The 25,257-nt window shown below is 39.8% G+C and overlaps 1 protein-coding gene across 3 annotated transcripts; it reads right to left on the minus strand.

The window, feature by feature from the left end:
* Positions 1–1,217: 1,217 nt before the first annotated feature.
* On the minus strand, positions 1,218–25,010 carry MYBL2 (MYB proto-oncogene like 2). 3 transcript variants are annotated; one of them, XM_089518536.1, is made up of 15 exons: positions 24,973–25,010; positions 24,778–24,861; positions 20,962–21,049; positions 20,593–20,661; positions 20,315–20,407; positions 18,945–19,165; positions 18,679–18,835; positions 17,725–17,991; positions 15,751–16,140; positions 13,918–14,057; positions 13,002–13,101; positions 12,302–12,415; positions 10,855–10,980; positions 6,288–6,437; positions 1,218–3,724 (listed from the first exon to the last, which is right to left on the minus strand). In XM_089518536.1, exons 2-15 carry the CDS (start codon positions 24,822–24,824, stop codon positions 3,596–3,598), a joined length of 2,091 nt encoding a protein of 696 aa, XP_089374662.1. In that variant the 5' UTR covers positions 24,825–24,861; positions 24,973–25,010; the 3' UTR covers positions 1,218–3,595. The 3 variants fall into 3 exon arrangements, with proteins under 3 accessions (XP_089374662.1, XP_089374663.1, XP_089374661.1); XM_089518537.1 differs by lacking the exon at positions 24,973–25,010 and having other exon boundaries at positions 6,288–6,416; positions 24,778–24,914; XM_089518535.1 differs by lacking the exon at positions 24,973–25,010 and having other exon boundaries at positions 24,778–24,914.
* Between the last annotated feature and the right edge of the window lie 247 nt (positions 25,011–25,257).

Below are 25,257 nucleotides of genomic sequence, written 5' to 3' on the forward strand. Positions count from 1 at the left end.
GAATTTCTCAAGAAGCCTTCATGCTTTTTCATCAAGAAAACTTTAGGTGGTGTTGAAGTAAAATATGCAAATGTAGTCCCAATTTAAGAAAAAAAAGTTACTTTTGTTGGCAGTAGAAACCTCAGACAGTAAGGTCCCAATCCACTGGCTCTCTCTTTAGGATTCCTCAACTGGACTGTAAGTTCCACAATCCCTGATCCTTGGCCATGCTCACTGGGGCTTCTAAAACAGGTCCAACATCTGAGGCCACATGCTTGGGAACTATAGTTCACCCTCCATAGCCATTCAAGCATCCACAGCTTGAAAATATTCAAAAAAATATACATTCCAAACAGAAAACCTTGATTATTTTATATAAGGGATATTGTTTCAATACACCATTGTATTTAATGGGAGTTGAATATCCACAGATTTTGGTATCCACAGGGAGTTCTGGAAGCAAATCTCAGTGCATATCAAGAGCCCACTGCATTTATCAGCTTACTCAGTGGTTACAAGAATAATGAACACCCTCACACATTCAAGGTAGGGGGACACATCTAGCAACCACACCCCTGCTGTGTCTGTGTACACAGGGCTTCTTCGCATGTGGCAGCAGTTGTGATATAGTTCCAGCACTTCTATTAGTTCACATGGTTTAAGATGAACACATTATTCAAATCACAAAACACTGTTATTTACCTTCTAACACACATACAATGAATGTATCTAGAATTCAAAGACAAAGACATGTTAGTCTGGCAAAGGGATCTTGTAGCACCTTTGAGACTAACTGTGCAAAAGAAGTTGTAACATAAGCTTTTGTAGACTTGGTCCATGTATCTGAGGAAGTAGCTTATGCTACAATTTCTTTTGCAGTTTCAAATGTGCTACAAGATCACTTTACAATAAATGTATCTGTTCACAATTGCTTTCATATTTTTTTCTTATTTTCCTTAAATATTTGTTAGCATCACAGTACTCATTTTCTGTTCTTACCATATTTGTTCTCTCAACTGTATCTCTCTGCAACAATACAGGCACCCAGATTCACAAAGATATAACCTATTCTACAGGTGTATGCTCAGAACTAACAGAGCCAGGCATGTGTTTCAGACAGGAAATGTCTTAGCTTTCCAATTAAAAGTTAATTGTCTTTGTCATTAGCCAGGCTCTCTCTGCTCATTTCCCCTGAAATTTGCTCAACAGTAGATCTTCCCTAATAAGCAATAAACACATAGCAGGACACACTGGTAGAATCAGATTTAGGAGATTAGAAATAGCTTTTAATATTTCCATCATAATCTTTTAATTTACAGCTAACTCCAAATCAAATTGGCTACCAACTTCCACAATGAATGATAATTTATTTAAGGTTATAGCCAGGACTTTATATACCCCGTGGCATTAAGAAGAAAAGGTTTGCAGCAGCAAAATAATCCAAATGACTTATTGAGAAAAGCTCATGTTCCCCACAAACTGTCATCTGCATACAAACAATCTCCAACACCTCTGTGTGATGTAAATCTTGTGCTAATATAGATCTTTTCTGTCTAGACATACTTTAAATAAAAAAAAACCCACAAACTGCTCTAAACCCTGTAAGCATAGCAATGCAATGTGACCATTTTGTCACCTTTATAGGAGCTACCTGATGACTGTCCAGATGTTTTTGGCATAGCCAACATGGCAATAGCAAAAGATCATGGAGGCTATAATCCAGCAACATGTGGAGTCACATATTCCCTATCCTATGTTTTATAGCTGGTTTCAGTGGTATTTGTAAGGGAAGGGAGCAGAAAGAAGCTTTAAGAAAAGCTTAATGTTTCCAGTCTGGATGTATGTTGTAAGGGAACCTTGCCCAAGCGAGGAGTTTCCTCTACTTTTATGACAACACATTATTCAAATCACAAAACATTGTTATTTACATTGTGCAGGATGCAGGCATGCTTTTAAAAGTTTCAAGGACTTGTGAGTGATGTCTTGAAGCCCTGTATCCACTCAGTCCTCTAGAGGGTGAGGAACCTGATTTTATACTACTTCTGAGGTCAATCAGTTTAAGGTCATTTCATAAGTTAAGCAGAGGTGAGGCTGAATTTTCTACTGAGTGTAAACTAGCCTTTCCCCAATGTAAGTGACCTCTAAGATGTTTTGGACTACAAACTCCCAACAGTCCCAATCAGCATGGCTAGTGATGAGAACTAGAGTTCAAATCATCTAGAGGTCATCAACCTGGGGTTGGTCAATGTAGATCACAGGGGATATGGCAGCCAATCACCAGTCCCTGTGTACTAGTATAGTGCTGGCATTTGCAAACACGTTTGTCATTCAGATATCACCTTAAAAAGTGTATAGTGCTTGTCAGTGTATAATGAAAAGTTATCAAGCATGGCAGATTGCTGTACAGATCACAGGTCTGAATCATTCTAGGACCTGGAACTGGTTCAGTTGATGTCATCATTTTCAGAATAACCCCATTCTGTAGGACTAATCTGACAATACCAGTGATATCAATCATCTGAATATCAACCTCTGATCAGTAAACTGCTGTGTAGTATAACACTGAGAAACCTGTTGCACTCTTTATCTGTTTACCACATGTCAGATGTGGTCAGCAAAAGAGTATTTGTTTGGATTTCTTCTAGAGGATTATATCGAACTAATGTACAGCCCAGGCTATACAGCAGCTCTCCTTAATAAGGCAGCAAACAAGTACAGCAGGAAAACAATTAACCTTATCCAGGGCATAGTCTTTCCTACTGAGAGGTGTGCCAAACCTTCACTCGCACAGGCAATTTACACACAGGCTCACAAGCTCCTTCTACCAGTGTAAGTGTGAAGAAAATGGCTGAGAACACTCCAGCAATGCTTCATATTTTGCCTGTTCTTTACAACTAATCAGGCAATTGAGCTGGAATAGCTGGAATAGAGGGTTGGCATTAGCACCATCTGGTGGATTTGGACATACAAAACAATCTAAAGTAAGCCACAACCTATAGACTTGGCAAACAATATTAGATCTAAATAAAAGGCAATGAATGTATTGTCAGTAAATTGCAATGCAGATGAGGTTATCAATGCATGCACTTACATAATGCAACAGACCAGATTCCAGTCCACATAGTTCATTGAGCAGACTGCATAGATTTCCAACTTCCTTCTATCCTAATCCAGATAGAGTGGGACCTGGTGACTTTACAAAATTATACTTCGTTCCCCCTTCTACCTAGAAATTTATGTGTTTTTTCCTCTGCCATTTAACCATTGTGTCTTGCCTGCAAGTCAGAAAAAAACAGGTATCTTTGTTTCCATTCTGGAAACAAAAAAGGGAAGTAGTGAAAAATAATGGAGAAGAGTGGGTATGTTCAACTTGAATAATTAAGGCTTGCTAGCCATGCTGACATTCATTCTTCTGTACATCATTTTCTGTACCTTCCATAGAACCTGCAGTATGGAGCAGTTTATTAAGAACACTTACTACAGAGCTCAGTCCTCAGAAAAAAAATAAAGAAAAAATATCTTCTTGCCAAAAGAGGCGTCTTGTATTTTATCCTTTCATTCTTCCTACTGCCAGTTCCACATAGAAATGAAAAGCAACACAAGTTCATAGAGTTCTTCAAGATAAGATCAAAGTCCGTGATGTGTGGTTCTGTTTCAGCACACCCAAAATCTGTCGAGCTTTGTCTTGCATGATCAACTGGTCTTTAGAACCACCACAAGCCACTGTTTTCCAAGCACTGGACATCTGAGGGAGGAAGAAAAAGCAAATGAACACCATAAAAATGTTCATGAAGATTAACACTTCCTAATGCAGGTATTGTTAAAGGCTTTTACCTTGGGTAAGTCAAAGAGAAGCCAGATAAACGGGCAAGGAAAGTTTTTGCAAATTGTTAAAAATGCATCCTTTCCCCAAGATTGTTGATGTTCTACAAGTGATCTAAACTAAGATTGGAGAGGCAGGCTGGGGGTGAGGGGGGCTTGTCCATATTGTGGACATCTGAAAAGCTTAAATGGCCACAGCAATTTACACTGCCTCCAAAAGAAATCCCACACTGGAAACCGAAATTATTTGCTTCCTAAGAGTCCCTGCAACAGAACCAATTCATGTTCCCATTAATTCCCTACTCTCATTCACTGCTAAATCATAAACAGTTTTAGCTGACCCCAATATATTGATTGCTCTCTTAGGAGTTTTGTTTCCCATCTAAGTAATTTGCTATTCAGAGGTTGCCTAAACTACACACACACACACACACAATTCTGAACCAAACCAAACCAAATTCTGGACAAACCATACGCATAGAACAAAGTAAAAAATCTGTGTGTTTAATCAGATTCTGCTAGTCATCAAGAAAGGTAGTCACAAATGGACTACATACAGGAGGGAAGCAGAAGGGTAAAACACATGTTTCAAAGGTACCATATTCTCTTCCCAACATCTCCATATAAAATGAGCTTCAGATCACTGAGTGCTGGTAGAAGATTTGTGCCTGAGACATGAGAGAGCTGCTACTTATACAAGGCTAGTTAGATAAAATACGTGACCTGGCATAAAACAACTTCCCTTCTTGTGCATGAACAACTGTATCGATGCCAAGAAAGATTATGAATGGAAAATCCTAGTACAGTACCAGGAGAAAAAATGGCCAGAAACATCAAGGCAGCCACAACTACATTTGGTGATGGTTTACCTGTGATTAACTGCAGAAACACCTCCCATCTCCCATGTGCATCTCAGAATCCAGAAATCTTAAAAGATCCATACTGCAAGACTTAACTCATGATCAGAAGCTATAGGTAATAATTTCTACCCAAGATACTGGGCACCTCATAAGAAGCTGTTAAGTGGTTTCTGCATGGCTGTCAATAATCTAACTTCAAGAAAATATTTTTTTTCCAGTGGGTTCCACAGGCTCATTTAAAATGCTGTGATAAAGCATCCTGATCCAATTGGGTATTGCTTCCATTAAAATGATAAACTTTTTAAAAGGTACAGTTTTCTATAGTTTATCAGTTTATTATTAAAACTTTCACCAAAGATTAAAGCAACCTGTTTATATGAATATTTTATTAACCAGAGGCACTTCTGGTATACTATGGCAAGAGTAAACCAATTTGCAAAATTGAAAATAAAGCACTAAGAAATACAAAGAACAATAAATCTAAAGACACAGTCATGCTAGTCTGGAGAATCAATGTGCAAAGGGATCTTGGAGCACCTCTGAGACTAACTGGAAGACGGAAGCTGGTAGCATGAGCTTTTGTAGACTTGAGTGCATCTGAGGAAGTAATCTCAAGTCTATGAAAGCTCATGCTACTAACTTCTGTCTTTTAGTTAGTCTCAAAGGTGCTGCAAGATCCCTTTGCACGGTAAATCTAAAGTTGCTACAATTGAGCAAAATCCATTAACCATAAGAATTCTAGAAGTCATGGGTATTTAAGAAAAAAATCTGTGACTTTTGTCAAAGTGTTGGCTAGGATTATGAGAAATACTGTTATCTTTTAATAGGGACAAATATGAGAGTTACTAGTTGTATGTCTGCATTTGGACAGCACAAAACATTATAAATATATACATTCTGCAGAAATCGTAGCAAGAATCAAAAAATATCTTGTCTACTGATATATAATTAACCTATCTGATAACTTCCATGTGTATGCTTTATTTTATGAACTTTGAATCCCATTTTGGAAGAAATACAAAATATAAATCCAATAAATAAATAAATAATAAAAGTGACTTTGTTTCAGCTTGTAAAATGTGTAACGTATGTTATATTTCAAATTTAAACCTGTTCCCTTGGTTTTGCCATCACTCACAAACAAACAATAATGACAAAGAAACATCCCTGCCCCTATTTAAATATGTAAGCAGAAAACCTTCCCATCACATCTAACCATGTACAATGGTGCAGCACTTCCAAATTTAAAATTGTATTACAAAATGAACTCAGCAAGACCACAGAGTAGCTAGCAAACTGTATCTGTGACAGCACAAGAGGAAATCAAATCCTGGTCTCCAACACTCAAACCACTATATCACACTGGCTCCAGCAGTTTCCAGCCTTCTACAAAAGTAATCTGTGCCTACTGGATGGGGAGGAACAAGGAGGAAAGAGTAGACTTGGCTTTGGACCCATCCACAATTGACTCCAGGCCTACCTTCAGCCTGCAGATAGCCCATGACAAATAATGTCAAAGGGAATGTAACCTTCAACAAAGAAAAGATTTATCCATTCTTGCTTTGCATATCAAATCTGTAGGAGAAACAGGATTCAAAGAAAACTCCCACAAATGATGAAGCTTACCAGTGCAGGTGGCCTGAACTTGCTAGAGATTCTCTTGGAAGATGCAGTCTTCTCTGCCTTGATGCGCACAAACCCTCTGTTGAGCAAGCTGGTGTTACTCTTGCTGCTTGACAGAGAAAGGTTTAGGGACTGCGAAAGGAAGTTCACAGACTGCAATTAAGGAGAAGAGGAACAGTTACAGAGGTATTGCTCAGATTAACTTGTTTGATTTCCCTCCAAATCCTCCCTTTTAAAAAGAGAGTGGCTGTGTGCCATAATCAAGGGTTTCGTGTAATCAAATGTTTCTTATCTCTTAGACATGGTGTAAGAAGCTTTTCAGAGAAAGAGAGGTCCTCATTTGTAAAGCTACACTTGTACAAGAATCAGAACAATAAGCCTTACATCCTTTTCAATGTGAAACTCGTTTATTTCCCATGGCTCAGAAGAAGGTAATACTATATTTCAAATTCCAGGCCAGATTATTAATATTTGTTTGTTATACTATATTGTTAGCTAACACTGAAGCCTAAATCCAATTGCTACTCCCAAAAAAAGTAAATTTATTCAATTAATGGAAACTATATACTATATACAGTACTATAAGCAACACTGTGTCTAAAATTTGGGACAGTCAAGAGGCATGGGGCACATCATGCAGAAGGAGTAACTAACTATAGCAGGGGTAGGCAACCTGCGGCCCGCGGGCCGGATGCGGCCCGGCAAGGCCTTGGGACTGGCCCCAGCCCGGTCCTGCCGCCAGAGCCTTTGGCCTCTCGCGTGAGGGCGTGGGGCCTTTGGCCTATCAGGAGGAGGGGGGCAAGTGGCGGGCAAGGGGGGCAATTGTCTATAGAAGCCTCCGAAACATGCATTTATATTAACATTTTTTTTAAAAAATCAGCAAATTTTTTGCGTACCCTCCATTTTTTAAAATTTTGTCCTACATTTGTCCTGGTTTATTTATTTATTTAATTTTTTTTTTAAAAAAATATATTTAATTATATATTTTTTGGCTTCGGCCCCCCAGTTGTCTGAGGGACAGCAACCCGGCCCCCGGCTCAAAAATGTTGCCTACCCCTGAACCATAGGGATGAAATTTTAGATCACAACACTTCAGACTGCAGGTTGCATGTTACCTACAATACCCTTCATGAATTTAGAGACACAGCCATGTTAGCCTAGAATATCAGTAAGCAAAGGAATCTTGTAGCACCTTTGAGACTAGCTGAACAAAAATCTAAAGGTGCTTCAAGTTCCTTTTACATACTAATAAACTAGCTCTTTAGGGCTCCAATTACATTAAACTTTTGTTTCTGATTCACTAGCCTGAAAACTATAGGCTTTCTTTTTTAAAAAAACAAAATGAAGTGGAGTATTTACACATGCAGCCTCCATCTATATTCTGAAGTGGTACCAGAATTCTAACACTTCGTTTATGTTCAGAGAAGCGTTCCCAGGCATTGTGTGATTATCATTTGCTATTTGATGTTCTTTTTGTTGCCTGTTTTATTGAACCCTTTCCTGTATTGCTATGTATTTTATATGTATTATCCTATTATTTCCTAGATTGTACGCCATAGGCAGGTTTACTCTTATCTATTTATTGTTTGTATGTACAGCTCTGTGCAAATCTACAGCACTATATAAATAAAGAACAACAACAATAATAATAATGTAATGAACAGAATGTCTCTTTAGATGCATGCACTGTAAACCAGGCATGTGAAACGTGTAGATCTCCAGAAGTTGCCCAAATGCAACTCCTCTCATCTCTCATCATTAGCCATATAGTCTAAGGCTGATGGGACTAGCAGTCCAACAACATTCTCATCCCTGCTGTAAACCTATGTATGTGTGCTTGGAAAGAAGGAAGTCTGAATGAACTTTCCAGAGCTTATTTAAGTAAATAAGTTGTAAATAAAAATGCACACGATCTATCTGTACACAGGATATGTTCTGCTCTAAGCTTGGCACAGCCTAAAAATGGATGCAGAGGTCTGACCGCAGATGCTAACATAATCTACATCAGCTCCAAAGGCTCACAACCAAATGATTCTGTTGGCCATACAGCTCTTATCAAATGAAACTATTCAGGAATAGGACAGAGTCTGACATTTCCCTGCACCAGAAAGACTATCCAGTCTTAAGTAAGTATAGGCTTTCAGGCTCTGTGATCACTGTAAGGCAGCAAGAGGAAAAAAGAACAACAACAACAAAAAAGCAAGTCTCAAAATACTACAACAAATGGCATAACAATTCCGTTTGTTGGGCATTCTATCAAGATAGCATCTAGTCTGGAAGATATTGCATTTTTAAAAAAACAAATAAATTGCTTTACCAAAGGAAAGCTGACATATGGAAATGTGTTGAGTGGTTGGCTATTTTATTATATTTCCACATACACATAGAATTTGCCTTTTTATTATGATTGCTTGTCTGTGTTTGTTTGCTGTTGCACCCCTTTTTTCCCTTCCTATAATCAGCACAGTAAAGCCAGTATGGTGTAGTAGTTTGAGCATTGGATTATAACTCTGGAGATCAGGGTTTGATTTCTCACTTGGCCATGGAAACTCAAATGAGTGACCTTGGATGAGTTATACATTCTTAGCCCCAGAAAACCCTGTGATAGGTTCACCTTAGGGTTGCCATAAGTTGGAAAATGAACTGAAGACACACAACAACCATTAACCCAGTCAGAGAATGCCTAAGAGATTTTTACCATCCTATTTTTCTTGCAGCAATATGTGGTTCTTAGATGCACAATGCAGATGCAAAAAGCCATGTGCGCCAAATGGAGCTCCACCGCAATTTTTTTAGAGGCCAGCTATTTTACAACATGGATGAGAACAAGTTCTGGCATTCCTATTTATAACAGCTGAAAATTGCATTTTAAACAAGTCAGATATTGATTATTACATTAGGATTAATGAGGCACAAACACACAGCTATTATTTTAAAAAGCCAAATGGGATTTATAGGTTTAGATAGGCGATGCTACACTTCCAAGATACTGACCTTAAAAAAGACAAATACTATACTACCTAACAATTCCCATCAATATGCTTAAGGACACTCCCAGAACTGACAATGATAAATGAAATAGTAGTATTTTGTTCTTACAGTAATTTCTTATATATCCATCAAATCTGAAGCACTTCAAGGAGGAAGAGAAATCCTTCAAGAAATATGCAAACATTCCAGCAGAGGTTTTATTGAAAATTATTATTCTTGCCAATCTTTGAAAGGGCCCACATTTTAAGGTGTAAGTGATCCTGGAGTTAAAAGCAGAGCCTGGGTTTCTGGATTACAGTTCCCAGGACCCTGAGGATGTGTTGGGTCCCTAAAGCAACTTTTCAGGGTAAAGGGGTGTCTATTTGATGCAAAGGGAATATTTTGAAATGAGTGTAAGAATATTTTCAAAGACAGAAGTCATACCCACTTAAGCTTTTACACAAGTATTTTAGGCAAATGGTTGTACAAGGCCATAAGAAGCTGCCTCTGAACCATGAAAACACAGCTCTACTAGTTCAGGTCGAAAAGGCTCTCATGTGTTCCCAATAGTTACCTCAGCATTAATGGAGGTGATTCTACTAAGGACACCCTGCATGCAAACAATGAGCTATGAACCCATCACACCTAGGATGGCAACATGAGGGCATCCATGGACTATTTCATGCCCATCCCTTTCACATACTGAAATAGGAAAGGATCAGAGGCTGCAAATTTGATTAGAGAAAAATAGCAGGGAAGTGGGTACATAACCCTCTTTTTGTGGGCCATTTTGCTGATTCAAAATCAATCCCCTTTCTCAAACTGTTTTCTTATTTGCATTACAGAGGGAACCTCAGGGACATTATGCTTCAGGGTCATTATGCCTGTACAAGGTAGGAAAAGTACCCAAAAAAATCTAGAGGAAGTGGATTTGATCAGGAAAAAAAAAAGCTAACAGGTCAAGAGTTAAGCCCGTCTTCCAAAGTCACCAGTAAAATTTGCAGCCTTCTACAGCCCATATCAGTAAAGACAGAAACAAGCAAGCCACCCTTGGTTTATCCTACATCCCATTCAGATTAGTTAATTTTAAACTATTACTCACAACCAGAAAATGAAAGTAATTGGGAAAACTATGGCATTTTAAATGGGGGGAAAACAGGAAAACCATGGAGAAAAACATTTTCTTTTAATTATGGGGAAATCAGCATATTTTTCTAGGCTAAAGAATTTCATGTCACAAGGCAGACTCTGGACTTTCACAACAAAATAAAACCCCTCACTTTGCAACCCTATCATGGGGTTTTCTTGGCAGGTTTCTTCAGAGAGGGTTTGCCCTTGCCTTCCTCTGAGGCTGAGAGAGTGTGACTTGCCCAAAGTCGCCCACAGTGGGTTTCCCAGACCAAGCTGGGATTCAAACCTTGGCCTCCCAGTGCCTTAGTCCAATGCTCAAACCATTACCCCACACTGGCCCCTAACTCTGTATGGCCTCAAAAGAAAGTACAACATCCTTGTGAGTGATGTCTGTTAATGACATTAATATATGCTCAGCAGGCACCATGTACAGTTAAGTTTACATTCAATCACCAGCACAAGAACTTACCTGGTTCCCCTGAGTTCTTTTAAAGCAAACAGGTTTGGTCATGGTTGAAACTGTCATCTTCAAGTCTTCATCCATAATGTCTAATGCAAGAGATTTCCTGACCTTCTTAATGGGACTCCTGTGCATCTGGACAGAAGAGAACATCAGAGTTACATGTAGGTTCTAACAAAAAATAAAATGTAGAATGAAAGAACCTGGAGATAAAGATGCATCTTATGCTAAAGACAGGAAACTACTATTAAAGTTAAACCACTTGGTTATCAATAAGTAATGGAGAATCAATGTATTCAAACCACAACTTGGAAAGGTGTTGTGTTTTATCTACAATTTCCAGAACCCCTCACACAGGGCAGAACCATGTGCAAACTGGTGGTGTTCTGAACACAGTGAACTTCCCACAGCACAGCACAAACCTATAAAAGGTCCTACATACATAATCAAAAATCTATGTCCAGCACAGTTCATGATAGGCATTCCTACCACCAAACTTGTTTTAGAAAAAAAAGGGAACACTTGTTATCTTGTTGTTGTTGTGTGTCCTAAAGCCAATTCTAACTTATGGTGAGCCCAAGACGATCACCTCATGGTTTTTGGGGGGGCTGAGAGTGTGTGACTTGCCTTAAGTCACTCAGTTAGTTTCCATGGCCAAGCAGGGAATCAAACCCTGATCTCCAAAATCATAGTCCAACATTCAAACAACCTCTGGTTAAAAATGGCCTCTCTGGGAAGCCTCCAGGAGCAACAATGGATCTTTTAAACAGGATGGGAGTGGCCTCCTGCATTGTTTAATTTAAAAAAAAAAATTCAAGAACAAACGCGAACTTCCAAGACATTTTTTTTCTTCCTTTTTGGCAATCCATGGGCTGAAACTTGGCCCTCATAGAGTTGGCCACCATTACTGCTCTACATACTGAGCTTCCCCAACAGACATATTGATATGGGAGAAGCTCACTGAAGGGACACTGTCTGAAAAACTACATTATTAGACCATCAAATCCCATCTCTAGAATTAAGTTTATTCTGAAAGCCATTTGTTTTGATTTTAAAAAATGGGCCTAGGCTTAAAAAAAAAACTTAAAAAGGGAAAATGGAATGGGAAGAAGAAATCTAGCAGCACTTTTAAAGACTAATTTATATTTTAACATAAGCTGCCATGGATATCAGTCCAGTTTCTCAGATCCTCTGACAGAATGATGTTAAAGCTGCAGGTTTTTAAGCATAGTTACAGAAATATGGGAATGGGATACAATGTAATAGCATACAGAAAGATGCAAATTGTGACCTTGGCAGTAAATCTTCAGAGAGCTGTTTGAGAAAGAACATTCTAGATACTCCAAATTCTGGCAGCAGCTGAATGACCCAGAAATAGCCTGGCCCAATATTGCCTAATAGCAAGGATAATTATGAGAAGAGGAAGTTTAACAGAAATGCTAAGTGAGATACTTACGCCCTGTTTCCTCTTCTGTTTCTCTGGCTTCACATCATCTTCAATGATCAGCTCAATGCCAGTTTCACTCCTCAGTACTTCTTTTAAATCTTCTTCCAAATTAGGAGTTTGTGGCTGGAGTCAGTGATGCAAAATAGATGTAAACCAAAGTATGATGTACATCATTTAAATCATGGATCAGTTATTAAAGATGTCAGCATTTCACTCTAAAGGGGTCATTTCCACTAATTTTCAAAAAGGCATTGCTCTTGTGTACACATAAGATGCATTTGTGTATTCCCATCATGGGGAAAAAACACCTCTGGGAATAAAACCCCCTCAGTTGCTTCAGCAAGAAGACTGCAGCATTGGAATGGCAAGAGAGTTTTTTTGAACATGATGAAGGTAGAAAAATAGGGGCTGACTGACAGAACACCTCCCATTTACAGCAACTGCCATGGCACTTCAAAACATCCTCAGTCTGTTAAAGGCCCTCTCCATGCAATGAAGTCAAACATCTGGAAAGAGCAATCTGTCCCTCCCCAAGCAGCCCACTTGGCAAGTAGGAGAAAGCTGCTATACAGTAGCTTAAGGGTGTTCCTGTTGAATTTGACCTTTTGCTTAAGCTTTTGAACTTTCCTATGGGTATCAAGCATTCACAGCATGGGAAGAACAATGCAATGCAAGAGAGGAAGGATCCATGAAACTGCTTAATACATACCAAAGGCTTCATTGGTCCATATTTCTCTAAAGCATTTTTGAAAGGTGTGGGTGTATGAGGTGTGTTGTCTGCTATATATTTCTGATCAGGGGTCACAAACCTGAAAGCACAAAATAAAAAGGGGAAACTGTTTTCAATAATTATGGACACTTACTAAAGAATGGTGGAAGATTCTCCAGTTTCCAGAAGGATTTGCAGAACAGCACACAAGTATAGTGTAAACTTTGGTAAATACTGAAATACTGACAGGCATATTATTTTCCTGTAAATGTTATCAAGGAGCTAGAGGACAATTGATCAAGACCATTCTAATGAGCTGTTACTCTCAATACATTTGGAAGGATAAAATATTAAATCAAGCAAATGGTTGATAATGTTTTTAAAGAAATTTTGCAAACTAGACCAAAGATGTTAGTAAACTTTCAACTGTATACATTCTCTGTTCTTTCACACAGCTTTTTTCCTGTAAATATTGTGTATAAGTTGACTTCATATATAAATCAAGGACACTTTTTGGAGCCAAAATGATTGATTTTGCTATGACTTGTGGATAAACTGAGGGTAAAGCTTAGAAACATGTAACAAATCTTTTCCTCTGTTTTTAAAAACACATAAGTGAACATACTTAGAGGGCATTAGTTTTGTAAGAATGCTACTACAACCAAAAAAAATGAATAATAAAGTATGGGATCTTGAAGCCACCATATTGTATACATTGTGCTTTGCAGAAATGTCTGTTGGGTTCATACTGTTCTCTCATCTATCTCCTATACTACTTTAAATTCACCATTACTCATTAACATTTGGTGTTTTCACACTTACTGCTAGGCCTAGGCATATCAAAGTGGAGAACAGACCTTCCTCACTGCAAGACAGCTGCAGGCATGAGAAATGATAGGCAGAAGGGAAGACTTACGCAGAGTTTTTCTGGACTAACGGTGTTTTGTCTCTGTGTAACGGGGTAGTCACTATCACCTTCTGGTTGCAGACAGGGGTAGAAGTTAAAGAAGGATTCTCAAGGTCCAGTGTGTCCTGTTTGGTCCAGAAATTCAGGAACTGCCAAATTTTAAGAATAAAATAAATATGTCACCATATATAAGGTGGCAAACAGATCACAAAGCTGTTTGGAGAACTTAGTTGAAGTTACTTTATTGGACTAATAATAAAACTCTTAGGACTACAACTTCTAGAATCCTCCAGTCAGGACAGCCATTGCAAGAGATTCTGTGGATTATAGTAAAAAAGGTAAAGCTTTGTACAAGATGACAACTCCAGAAGACTGTTAATTGTTTTTATGTTACCAACAGAAACAAAAAGCAATATAAGTAGCACTCAGTCATTTCATAACAAATAAGTGCTTTAGACATGCACTAAATGTTTGTTTGCAATTGGGGTGTGTGTGACTTATATAGCTTCTTAATCCTCTGCATTGTTATAGTCTGTCTTCCTTGTGCAAAAGAAGAAACATGGTATTTCCATAGAAAATGTCATGCATGAAGAAATGGGTTCAGTCTCAAGCATGGCTAGAAAAGGCCTTTGCCTGAAACCCTAAATAGCTGCTAGTGGTTAATACAGACAATGCTGAGCTTGATAGATTTATGGTGTGACAGTGTATGAGGTAGCTAGTTGCTTAAGTGCAGCTACAGTTATAGTGCTCTGTAAGAAAAACTAACATCACACTTTCAGGAGAGACAAAGTACATCCCTGAGCAGACATTATGAAGAATAAATGCCTTAAGAAAGACCACTAACATCAGAAATATAACAATATTATCTTTGGTGTCAGATCTGTCTAGGACTCATTGCAAAATCTTAGCTATTACCACAATGTCAGGAATGCACCAGTATATCCAGTAGGAATATCATTCATCCTTCAGCATCAAAGCAATCTAACAATATAATTTTACAGCAGCAAACACCCAGCAGCAATTCAACAGCTTTTATCCCCATTTATGTAATGGTATAAAAGCACCTTGGTCATTTTCTATCTTTGAATTATGGTGTATGCCAAAACCAAACAATGCTGCTATCACTGCTCAGTAGCTCCCTGTTCTAGGCATGCATGCAAAACTATGAAGCCAAGTAACATGGCTGAGAGATATAAAAAAGATGCTCTAGTCATGCTGATCTGCTAACCCATTATTAACATCAGTGTATTCCCAGAGGTCAGTGAGGTTTTCATATGGGAGTAGACTTCCTTGGAAGTAAGCAGACACCAAACAAATGAAAGGTGAGCAAAGTAAAATCAAAGAACAAAGAACTGGTTGCTGAATATAATCTCCCATGTTACATTCAAAGACACTGAAAAGTTCCACATGGCTTTTCCATATCTAAAATAATAACACAAGAAAATCTAACCTGATTTTTTTTGGTATGGAGCCATGTAAAGATATTTTCCACTTTATATAGTTAGGCATAGAAGGAAAGAAGAGCAGCATCCATAACTTTACAAACTCTTAGGGTCCATCAACTTTAGAAAATCTGGCCAATGATGAAGAATGGTGAGAGAAGCAGTCCACTGAAATCTGGAAGGTCATAGATTCCCTAACTCTGATATAAAGCAAGCAGGGGGAAGAGTATTCTTTGCCTTCTACACATCAATGTAAAAACAGGATGGTGGGCTGCAGCCATCCATGATAACAATACCCAGAAAATAAGAAAGCAATTTGCCACAAGACAGTATTGTGTACAGATGTAGTTACTATTTTATACTTGATAAAATATCCCTTAATTGTTGCACACCTACATACCTGGGATGGGGAAAATGGCAATGTCTTGACAGGGGTGCTCTTGACAGGAGTGCTCTTAGGTGTCATGCTATTATAGGAGTCTAGGAAAGAGAGGCTGGTACTGGTGCCACCTTCTGAAACTGGCGAGAGACTAATTTTCCTCTTCTTCTGCCGTTTAAGTACAGAAGGTGGTGTTCCAAAGCTCATATCTGTGTGGGGGGAAATGGGGATAAGCTCGCCCTTGCTGCCTTTGCTCAGATCCGAAATGGTATGGCCATCCAAACGGTACTCTGTCACATTCTGTGAGGAGTAGGGTTTGATAGATGTCTGTCTATCTGGGCTGTTGCTGTTACTTGCAGACAGATCATCAGGAAGGTCAAACTGAGACAGATCACACCAACCATCTGGGTCCTGCCAGAAAAGGAACAATTAGAGAAAATCAGGAACATGGGTGAAACTGAAGAGAAGAAAGCAGTACTGGAGTAACTCAATACTATTACGAGTTATTCTGCTGAACTGTTATGAATCAAACACACAGTTCAGTTCTGGAAAACTTCCATATGCATGTCAGCCTCCCTCACCCCTCATCATTTATTTGTTTAGGACTACAATTCCCAACAGCCATATTGTTTGGGAGTGATGTGAGTTGTAGCCTAACACACTGTGGGGTGAAGAGAGGCACAAGACTAGGGAAGCTTACAATATACAACTCCATTAATGTTACTATTCAATTGTTTTAAGGTTTAACGTAGAATGTTTTATTTTCATTTTAATTGTCTTAACGCAAACCACTCAGAGATCTTATGATACAGGGTGGAATGTATTTTAAATAATGTGTGCTTGGAAGAGAGCAATTCCAAGGATTAGGACAAATCCCCCCAAACAGCACAAAAGAGCTGGTGAGGATACATGCAGCCTGCAGCAATCTTCCCAGAACATGGAAGAGTAACAAAGAGGAAAGGATTAAAAACAGACTCCAAGAATTGTCAGCCAGCATGGCCTGTGCAATCTGGATATAGATGTGGTTTTAAATGTGTGGGGCACAAGTTCAAATCCCAGCCTGGCTATGTATATCCACTGGGTGACCTTGGGCAAATCACGCTCTCAGACACAGGGAATGACCATAGCAAAACTCCTCCCAAGGAACTTGCCAAGAAAATCCCGTTAGGGTTGCCATAAGTCCAAAACAACTTGAAGGCACACAACAATAAACATGTCCCTGTGAGGGTACTTTAGTGCCTCTGCCTGCACCCTGCTCTTTAGGTTCCTGGCTGTGCTTGCTGGGCCTCCTGTATTTCAGCAAAAAAGGTCTTTACCTGCTAGAAGTCTCCCTTAAGCTGTTGTAGGGCATACTTATCCGAGCCTGCTTGAGTTTTAATATCTGTAGGAGGGGCTTTCTCCCTGTCCCACTCTCATCACAAACACATTTGGGGCAGGCATGGGAGACAGCCTTCTTGATGGCTACTTCCACATTGTATAAATCCCTACCCCAAGAGGTCAGGTTGATCTTCTCCTTACTGCCTTTCTACAGGCAGATAAAGGCACTTGGTTTCTAATAAGATGAGGCAGATGGAAGTTTTGGGGGAAAGATTGTGATTCTATTTTATTGTTTTAACTGTGTTTTTAAAACTGAATTTAACTTTTGTTTTGAAACACAAATCTGGTCCAATTGTGTTTTAAATTTTTGTATTTGTAAATTTTTAGTTGTACTGTGTTTTTAAATGGTTGTAAGCCACCTTGAATGCTGGAAGAAAGCTGGATTATAAAATAAAGATATAAATATTCTATTCATGCGGGCAACAAGCAAAGCTGCTAAGCCAAAGTTTCCACCACTGCACTTTGCTTAGGAACAGTAGCCAGGACTTTAAAACAGTATTGATTTAGAAGACTGGCCAGTGGACATTTCTAGTCATTAAAAAACAAAAAACTTTCCCCAGCTCTGTTATCTCCCCAGTCTTGACTGCATTATGGAGAATACACCAATCTACTTCTTACAGATTCAATCATGTCAAGAGCTTCTGTAATTGCTGGAACTGACGAAGTGGACAAGTAACTGCCTCCTTCAACCACCCATGTGTAAACAGAAGAATCTTCCTCCAGCGCATCATCAGGCACTGTGTTTTCCGGTGCTCCTTTGTTGTCCTCTGCTAGGCTTTCAGGGAGCTGCTCTGAAGACATTTGCAAGCCAACTGGCTCATCTTCAGTGGCTTCCTCCTGTTTGATTTCCAAACTATGAACAGGCCAGTTGGTAACAAAGGTTTGCTGTGGAAGGCAGGTGAGAATTTTATCATTATTAAAAAACAAAATCAAGTTGTCAGCTATAGTAATAGAGAATCAAAGTTGCAAAGAAAAAAAGGGCAAGGAAGCACAGGCCCTCAGGATATTTTGCACTTCCAGTTTCCAATAGTAAAGGTTTATGGGAACTGTGGTCCAAAATAACTGGAAGGCCAAAACTTTATCTCCGCATACTACAGGGATGGGAATCATGAGGTTCTCCAGATGTTGGACTGCAACTTCCAGCAGCCCTAGCCAGAACAGCCAATGGTATGAATGCTGGGATGAATTCTTTTCCATCCAAGAATGCTTGGAGTTACAGCCAATATCTGAAGGACTACGTGATACCCACCCCGATATCCTAAATTTATCAGTCAACTATTTGACATAATCTAAACTAAGACATGTAGATACTGTATGTTATGTTCCACACGGAATATGCACAACATGTTTCTAAAGCACTTTTTCCAACCGTGTGCTCATCCTATGTGCTGGTGTACAATACAAGGTTGGCCTAGAGCCCAATGGGCATGCTGTCTGAGGATTATGGGATTCATAATCCAGCACACCTGAAGAGCACCAGATTGGGAAAAGCTAGTCTAGAATAGCTATTTCAACTGCAATAAGTAGCCTTTTAACTTTTTTTGTTTAAAAGAGCTTTCCCCTGAATGATACCTGGTCTTCAGCTTCCTGTACATTTTGGCTTTCCTTGTCTTCCACCTCCACCAATAAGAAGAGGGGCTTGGGTTCTTTTGTTTCATTAAGAAAGCTTCCTATGTCTACTTTTCTTTTGATTGTGGAATTCCAGTGGTTCTTCACAGCATTGTCAGTCCTGTAATAATAAAAATAGAAAATGAATGCATGTATTGAAGGACAATGTACAAGCAGTCTAGCATCTTACTATTCCACCAAGTAGGGTAGAAATAAATTAAGCAGCTTACCTGCCAGGCAGCAATTTTGCAATCTCAGCCCATCGGTTCCCCAGAACTTTGTGAGCCTCACAAATTATACGGTCTTCCTCCTCTGTCCAGGATGACTTTTTCACCTCAGGGTTTAGGTGGTTGTGCCAGCGTTCACGACACTGCTTTCCTAGCCGGCCTTTCAAGTGCTTGGCTATAAGTGTCCATTGCTTTGTGCCATACTTTTTCACCAATTCAATAACCTTGTAACAAATAAAAGACAAATGATTGTAAGACATACTCCTGAGTGTAGTTTGGTTTTTGGCATTTCAGTGTACCGCAAGTACACAGAGATGAAAAGATGCCACTGAGGATAATTGCTTAATTGCTAGCAATCAGGATTAGAGATTTGGATCCTCCACTGCTTCCACATTTTTCTCAGCTTCCATGCCTTGCCAGTGCAATCCAGCTTGATACACAACTGCAGTAGTCATTTTGAATAGAGAAGTTGAAGGGAAATGTTGTAGCCTCATGCAGGAAAGCAGGGCAATCATTAAGCCAGAAAGGGAATCTCTGCTATCTCTGGTCATGGATATAACAAGGATAGTCTTCAGGCTGGAAATAGGGCACATTGAAGAGCAAGATTTGCCCACAGGCTAGGTGACAAACCTCTGAAGTCCAAAGGGTGGAGGTTCCCTTTCCTTTTTGGAGTACAAAATCCCAAAAAAACATGCAACCACTACAATTTCTCAAACCAACCCAGACAACCTATCAGAGCATGAAGAGCTCGTGGCAATGTACAGACATTCAATTCTGTGCCATTTTAGATTACTACTATGCTTCCTAATATCATCTTTTTCTAGATCTATTCAGTGTAATAGATGCAAGTGAATTCATGGGGAAGGAGGGCGGGGAAGGGACTATAATAACAGGTTTTACTTCCAATATACAGTATAATTTCAAGTTGATCAATGTACATCTACGTATGTAAAGTGTTTTCTCTGTAAAAATCAGTTTGCAATTGGGTGGAGTAAGCAACCTCCCACACAACTAGGTGAAGAAAGCCATTCACACATTTTTAGTTCACAATAAAACCACAATGCAGTCATTAGCATAAGACATTCCAATAGAAATCTAAACAAATAAGGTACTAACAGTGCTAATATCAATTTACTCACAGTGATTTCAATAGAAGGACTCTGGTTTTTGAAAGGGAATAGTTGGGAAACAAGTCAAAACTGATTCAAGCTTTGGGAACTATTACCATAGATTTTGCATTTCATAGACAAAGAGTAGCAGCAAGCAGAGGTTCTATTCAGAATGATGTGAGATTCTCCTGGCAAAATTAGAGTCCCTTAAGAAAGCTAGGATTCCAGTTTCATCCATTATAAATGTCAACAGAAAGACATTACCTTCTGATCTTCCTGCTTTGTCCAAGGGCCTTTCACCAGGACAGGATTTAGCACCCTGAGCCAGCGGTATTGACACTGCTGTTCAGTGCGATTCTGCAGGAAAAATTTATACAGATACACATTAAAGGGAATATTACTGGGGTAGCATCAGAGAAATTAAAAGCAGCAGGAAGAACAGAAAACCATCTTATTCAGTTCTGCCTCACATGGTTCTCTGCTCAAAAATAACAAATGATCTCCAAGAAGTCCCTCTATTCTTCTGAAAATACTCAACTTACAGGAAAATGACTTGCTAGAAACTTCCAATCATGTCCAAACTTAGTCACCAGTGAATTCAACAGCTCATCCTGCAAAGAGAAATTCTGTCAGACCATTTACACATAAACACACACTGCAACATGCTGTATGGAAAAGGTTTTCCTTATATCCAAAATAAGTATTTCAGGAAGAAGATAAGTCAGTAGATTAGAGGTTTGGGGTCCTTTAACAACATAGCCCATAAAACACGTTCCCCAGCTCTGCAAGTTAGGATTTCTCAAAATAGCACTTGTTGGGTGTCACCAAAGTTATTTCCATTCAATTTCTGTTAAACTCATTTTGTTGCCCCTCTCCCCACTTTCATCTTCAAGATCCACACATGGCAATACCTCTTCACGTGACCATTTGACTTTGCACCTATTATCCCGTCGATCCTGTACGTCTGAATCTTGACCATGTAGTTCATCTTGCTCTTCACTATGACAAACAGGGTTTAAAGAAAGAAAGAGAGTCTTTTTACACCAATATTGAACTGCCTTGATAATTTGCTGATAATGTAAGCTCTGTCTCATTCAATAGAAACAGTTTGGTTAAGGACATTAGATTAAGTACATTGAGCCAGGCAAAATTTGCCTCAAAAATGTTGTATTCCTTCTTAAAACCTGTACTGGGACTTACTTGGTGGTAAATGTGTTCAGGAGTACATCTTTTGATGAAAATTGTGTAAGAAAAAAGAAGGAAGAGGCAATGAGAAGGGAGGAAAGTGATACCACCACAAATAACTTCATAGTTCAAGTTCTGGAACTAACAAAGCTCTCTGCAAATATAGGGGCTCCTCCCAACTTTGGAAGTGTTCCCTGAAGACTCATCAAAGTCTGAACATCATCCAGTGTGAGACATTTTTTTTCTGCATTAGAGAAATAAAGCCACTGGACACCCTTTTAAATGTGAAATATGCTAAAGGGATACAGGTGAAACACAGGCTGAAAATGAGTCAGCAATGTGATGAGGCAGCTAAGAAAGCCTATGCAATTCTAGGCTGAATCAATAAAAGTTTAGTGTCTAGAACAGTAGTTCTCAACCTTCCTAATGCTGCAACCCTTTAACACATTGTGGTGACCTCCAACAATAGAGGAGAGGTGTCTCAGTTCCTAAGACCATCGAAAATATGTGTGAACCACTGGTTGAGAACTGCTGGTCTAGAACAAGGAAATTAATAGTAACCCTTTTTTCCGCTTTGGTCAGGCCTCACCTGGAATACTGTGTCTGGTTATGGGCACCACAATTCAAAAAGGATGTGGACAAGCTTGGGCATGTCCAGAGGAGGGCAATCAAAATGGTGAAGGGTCTGGAAACCATGCCATATGAGAAGACTATGGCCTGTTACATACTGCCAAAATAAAGTGCTTCGGGTCTCTTTGGAGGTATGCTATTTAAATGATGCATGCATCCTAAGAATCCAGAAGCTGCACCAAAGCTGCACTCCAGTGCTTAGGAATGGAGTGTGGCTTTGGCGAGACCTCCAGACTCTTAGGACCCATGCATCATTTAAAAAGCATACCTCCAAAGAGACCTGAAGCAGCTTTATTTTGGCAGTCTGTAACAGGCCTAAGGGAGCTGGGTATGTTTAGCCTGGAGATAAGAAGGTTAAGAGTGGACATAACAGCCATGTTTAAATGTTTAAAAGGATGTCATACTGAGGATGGAGCAAGCTTGTTTTCTGCTGCTCCAGAGACTAGAATACGGAACAATGGATTCAAGCTGCAGGACAAGAGATTCCACCTAAACATTAGGAGGAACTTCCTGGCAGTAGGGGCTGTTCGACAGTGGAATAAACTCCCTCGAAGTGTAGTGGAGTCTCCTTCTTTGGAGGTTTTTAAACAGAGGCTGGATGGCCATCTGTCGAGAGTGCTCTGATTGTGAGTTCCTGCATGGCAAAATGGGGCTGAACTGGATGGTCCTTGTGATCTCTTCCAATTCAAAGGGTCTATGATTCTATGCCATGGCTCTGTGCTACTGAATTCTGGAATTTGTAGTTTTGTGAGATACTTAGCTTTCTCTGTCAAGAGCTCTGGTGACACAACATTGCAAATCCCAGGATTCCATGGCAGTTAAAATGGTATCAAACCACAATATTTCTGCAGTGCAGATGCAGCCCTAATCTGCATCTTCAAGATGAGGTAGTAGAATATGAAAGGGAATTGCTAAAATCCATACACAGATCTCTTTAAAATCGCACCTAAATCCAAACCTAGTTAATGTATTTAGGGATTTCATGGGCATTTTTATGAGAAGGGGCGTTGAAATAGCTAGTTGTGCAGTAGTAAGCATCATAAAGGTTTAGTTTATACAGTGGGCCTTTAATATCCCTGGAGTTTGGTTCCAGGATCCCCCATGGATACCAAAATCTGTGGATGCTAAAGTCCCATTATACATAAAATGGTGAAGTAAAATGGTGTCCCTTACATGAAATGGCAAAATCAAGGCTTGCTTTTTTGAGTATATATACACATACACACACACACACACACATATATATTTCCAAACTGTGGATCGTTGAATCTGTGAATAAAGAATTGGGGGATACAGATTGTATAGGTGAGCCTTCAGATTATCCATGTGGGCCTAAATCCAATGGATAATCCCAACTCAATCCACTGAATCAAGTGAAACTCTGAAAGTCAACCTTTCTGTAAATTCTACAGGTTCAGTTGGTCTACTCTAGTTAGGACTAGAGTCACAACAGGATGCAGGCCTCAGGTCCAAAACACACTGCAGAAATAATCTGGTTTGAGACTGCTGTAACTGCTCTGGCTGAGTACTAGGGAATTCTGGGAACTGTAATTCTGTGAGACATTCAGCCTTCTCTGTCAGGAAGCTCTGGTGCCACAATAAACTACAATTCCCACGATTCCCTAGCATTGGGCCAGGGCAGTTAAAACAGTCCCAAACTGGATTATTCCTGTAGTGGGTGGACTACTATTTTAGGTCCAAAACACAGTGCAGAAATAATCCAGTTTGAGACCACTTTTAACTGCCCTGTCTCAGTGCTAGGGAATCCTAGGAACTGTAGTTTGTTGTGGAGCTGTGGCTCTCTCTGACATAGAAGGCGATATGTCTCCCAAAACTACAGTTCCCAGGATTCCCTAGCATTGAGCCAGGGCAGTGAAAGCGTTCTCAAACTGGATGATTTCTGCAGTATGGATTGGACCTGAGGCCTACATCCTGTTGTGTCTCCCAACTACAACAGACCTACTGCATTAACTGTATTGTTTTATTGTTATTGTTTATTCCTGTGATTTATTGGTTATGGTGGGTGGGTGGCTGGGTTTATGGGACACTGAATTATGTTTTTAATATTGTTGTAAGCTGCCTCAATCTCATTGGAGAGGTGGGGTATAAATACATTTATTATTGTTATTATTATTGTTATTATTATTATTACTGAATCTGTAGAACTGACAGAGAGGTTGACCTTTCAGAGTTTCACTTGGTTCAAGTCCCAAACCCACTGCAGAAATAATCCGGTTTGAGACCACTTTAACTGCCCTGACTCAGTGCCAGGGAATCCTGGGAACTGTAGTCTTGGGAGACATTTCGCCTTCTCTGTCAGAGAGGCCTCTGGTGTCACAATGAACTACAGTCCCCAGGATCCCCAGCACTGAGCCAGGACAGGCAAAGCAGTCTCAGACTGGATTATTTCTGCAGTGGGTTTGGGACCTTAGTCTCCTGAAAGAGCTTCTCTCTTGCTTCATGTGAGGCTTATACTTGGTCCACAGTTTTGCTCCCTCTTCCATTTCAGTGCCATGGTCAGTTTGGCCCCATTTTAGGTGGGCTTTGGAGGGTTAGATAAAGCCCCATAAAGAAAGCCAGCCTAGCCCTCCAGTATACTTTCCTTATGGTCTTCCTTTCCCTGATAGTCATGATTCAAAACAGAATTCTGAGTGAAGAGGAAGGGGGAAACTCTTCCTCTTTCCCTCCCTCATTGCCACCATTTGGCGCAAAAGGAACACTCTATTCTCCATGCTCAAAATGGACAGAAGAAGGTGGAAATGGAGGACAAGGTCCTGGAAAAGGAGGACCTCTGCTCAGCCAAGCGCAAAGGAAGAGAAAGCACCGCCAAAACAACCCGAAAAAACATAAAATGTAGGACACTGGAGGAAGAACGGAGAGCATGCCCAAAAGGAAGGCTCCAAAACACTCACAGAAACAGAAATCCATGCGGCTCAGTCGGGCTCAAGGCGGAGGACATTTTGGAACTCCTCCTGGATCAGGATGGAGGACGGGCCCTGGAAATGGAGGACGCGCCTGGTCACCCTGGGATCCTTCCAGAAGGTGGGCGCTTATGCATTTCATTCAGATGCATGCAATGCAATGCGATGCGATGCAAAATAACTCACCAGCAAACCTTGCGAGACATCCTGGTCTTCCCAGTATAACTATCATCCATCAGGCCAAAAAGAAATTGTAATTAAAAATAATAATAATAACAATAACAATAAATTTAAAAGATAATAATAACTCCAAAAGATAAGGAAAGGAAAGGCCTTGCAAAAGTGGGGAGAGGAGAGGCGTTCAAAAAAAGCCCCAGCGCGCGCAGCCGGGAGAGTTGCAAGCTTAGCTCAGCTTAGCTGGCGCGCGCGCCCTGGGATTCCAAAAGGCACTTTCCTATCTCGCGCCAAGGC

The sequence above is a fragment of the Sceloporus occidentalis genome, unplaced genomic scaffold, assembly GCF_023333645.1.
Source record: "Sceloporus occidentalis isolate IW3139 unplaced genomic scaffold, rSceOcc1.0.p SCAF_3, whole genome shotgun sequence".
Taxonomy (NCBI): Eukaryota; Metazoa; Chordata; class Lepidosauria; order Squamata; family Phrynosomatidae; genus Sceloporus; species Sceloporus occidentalis.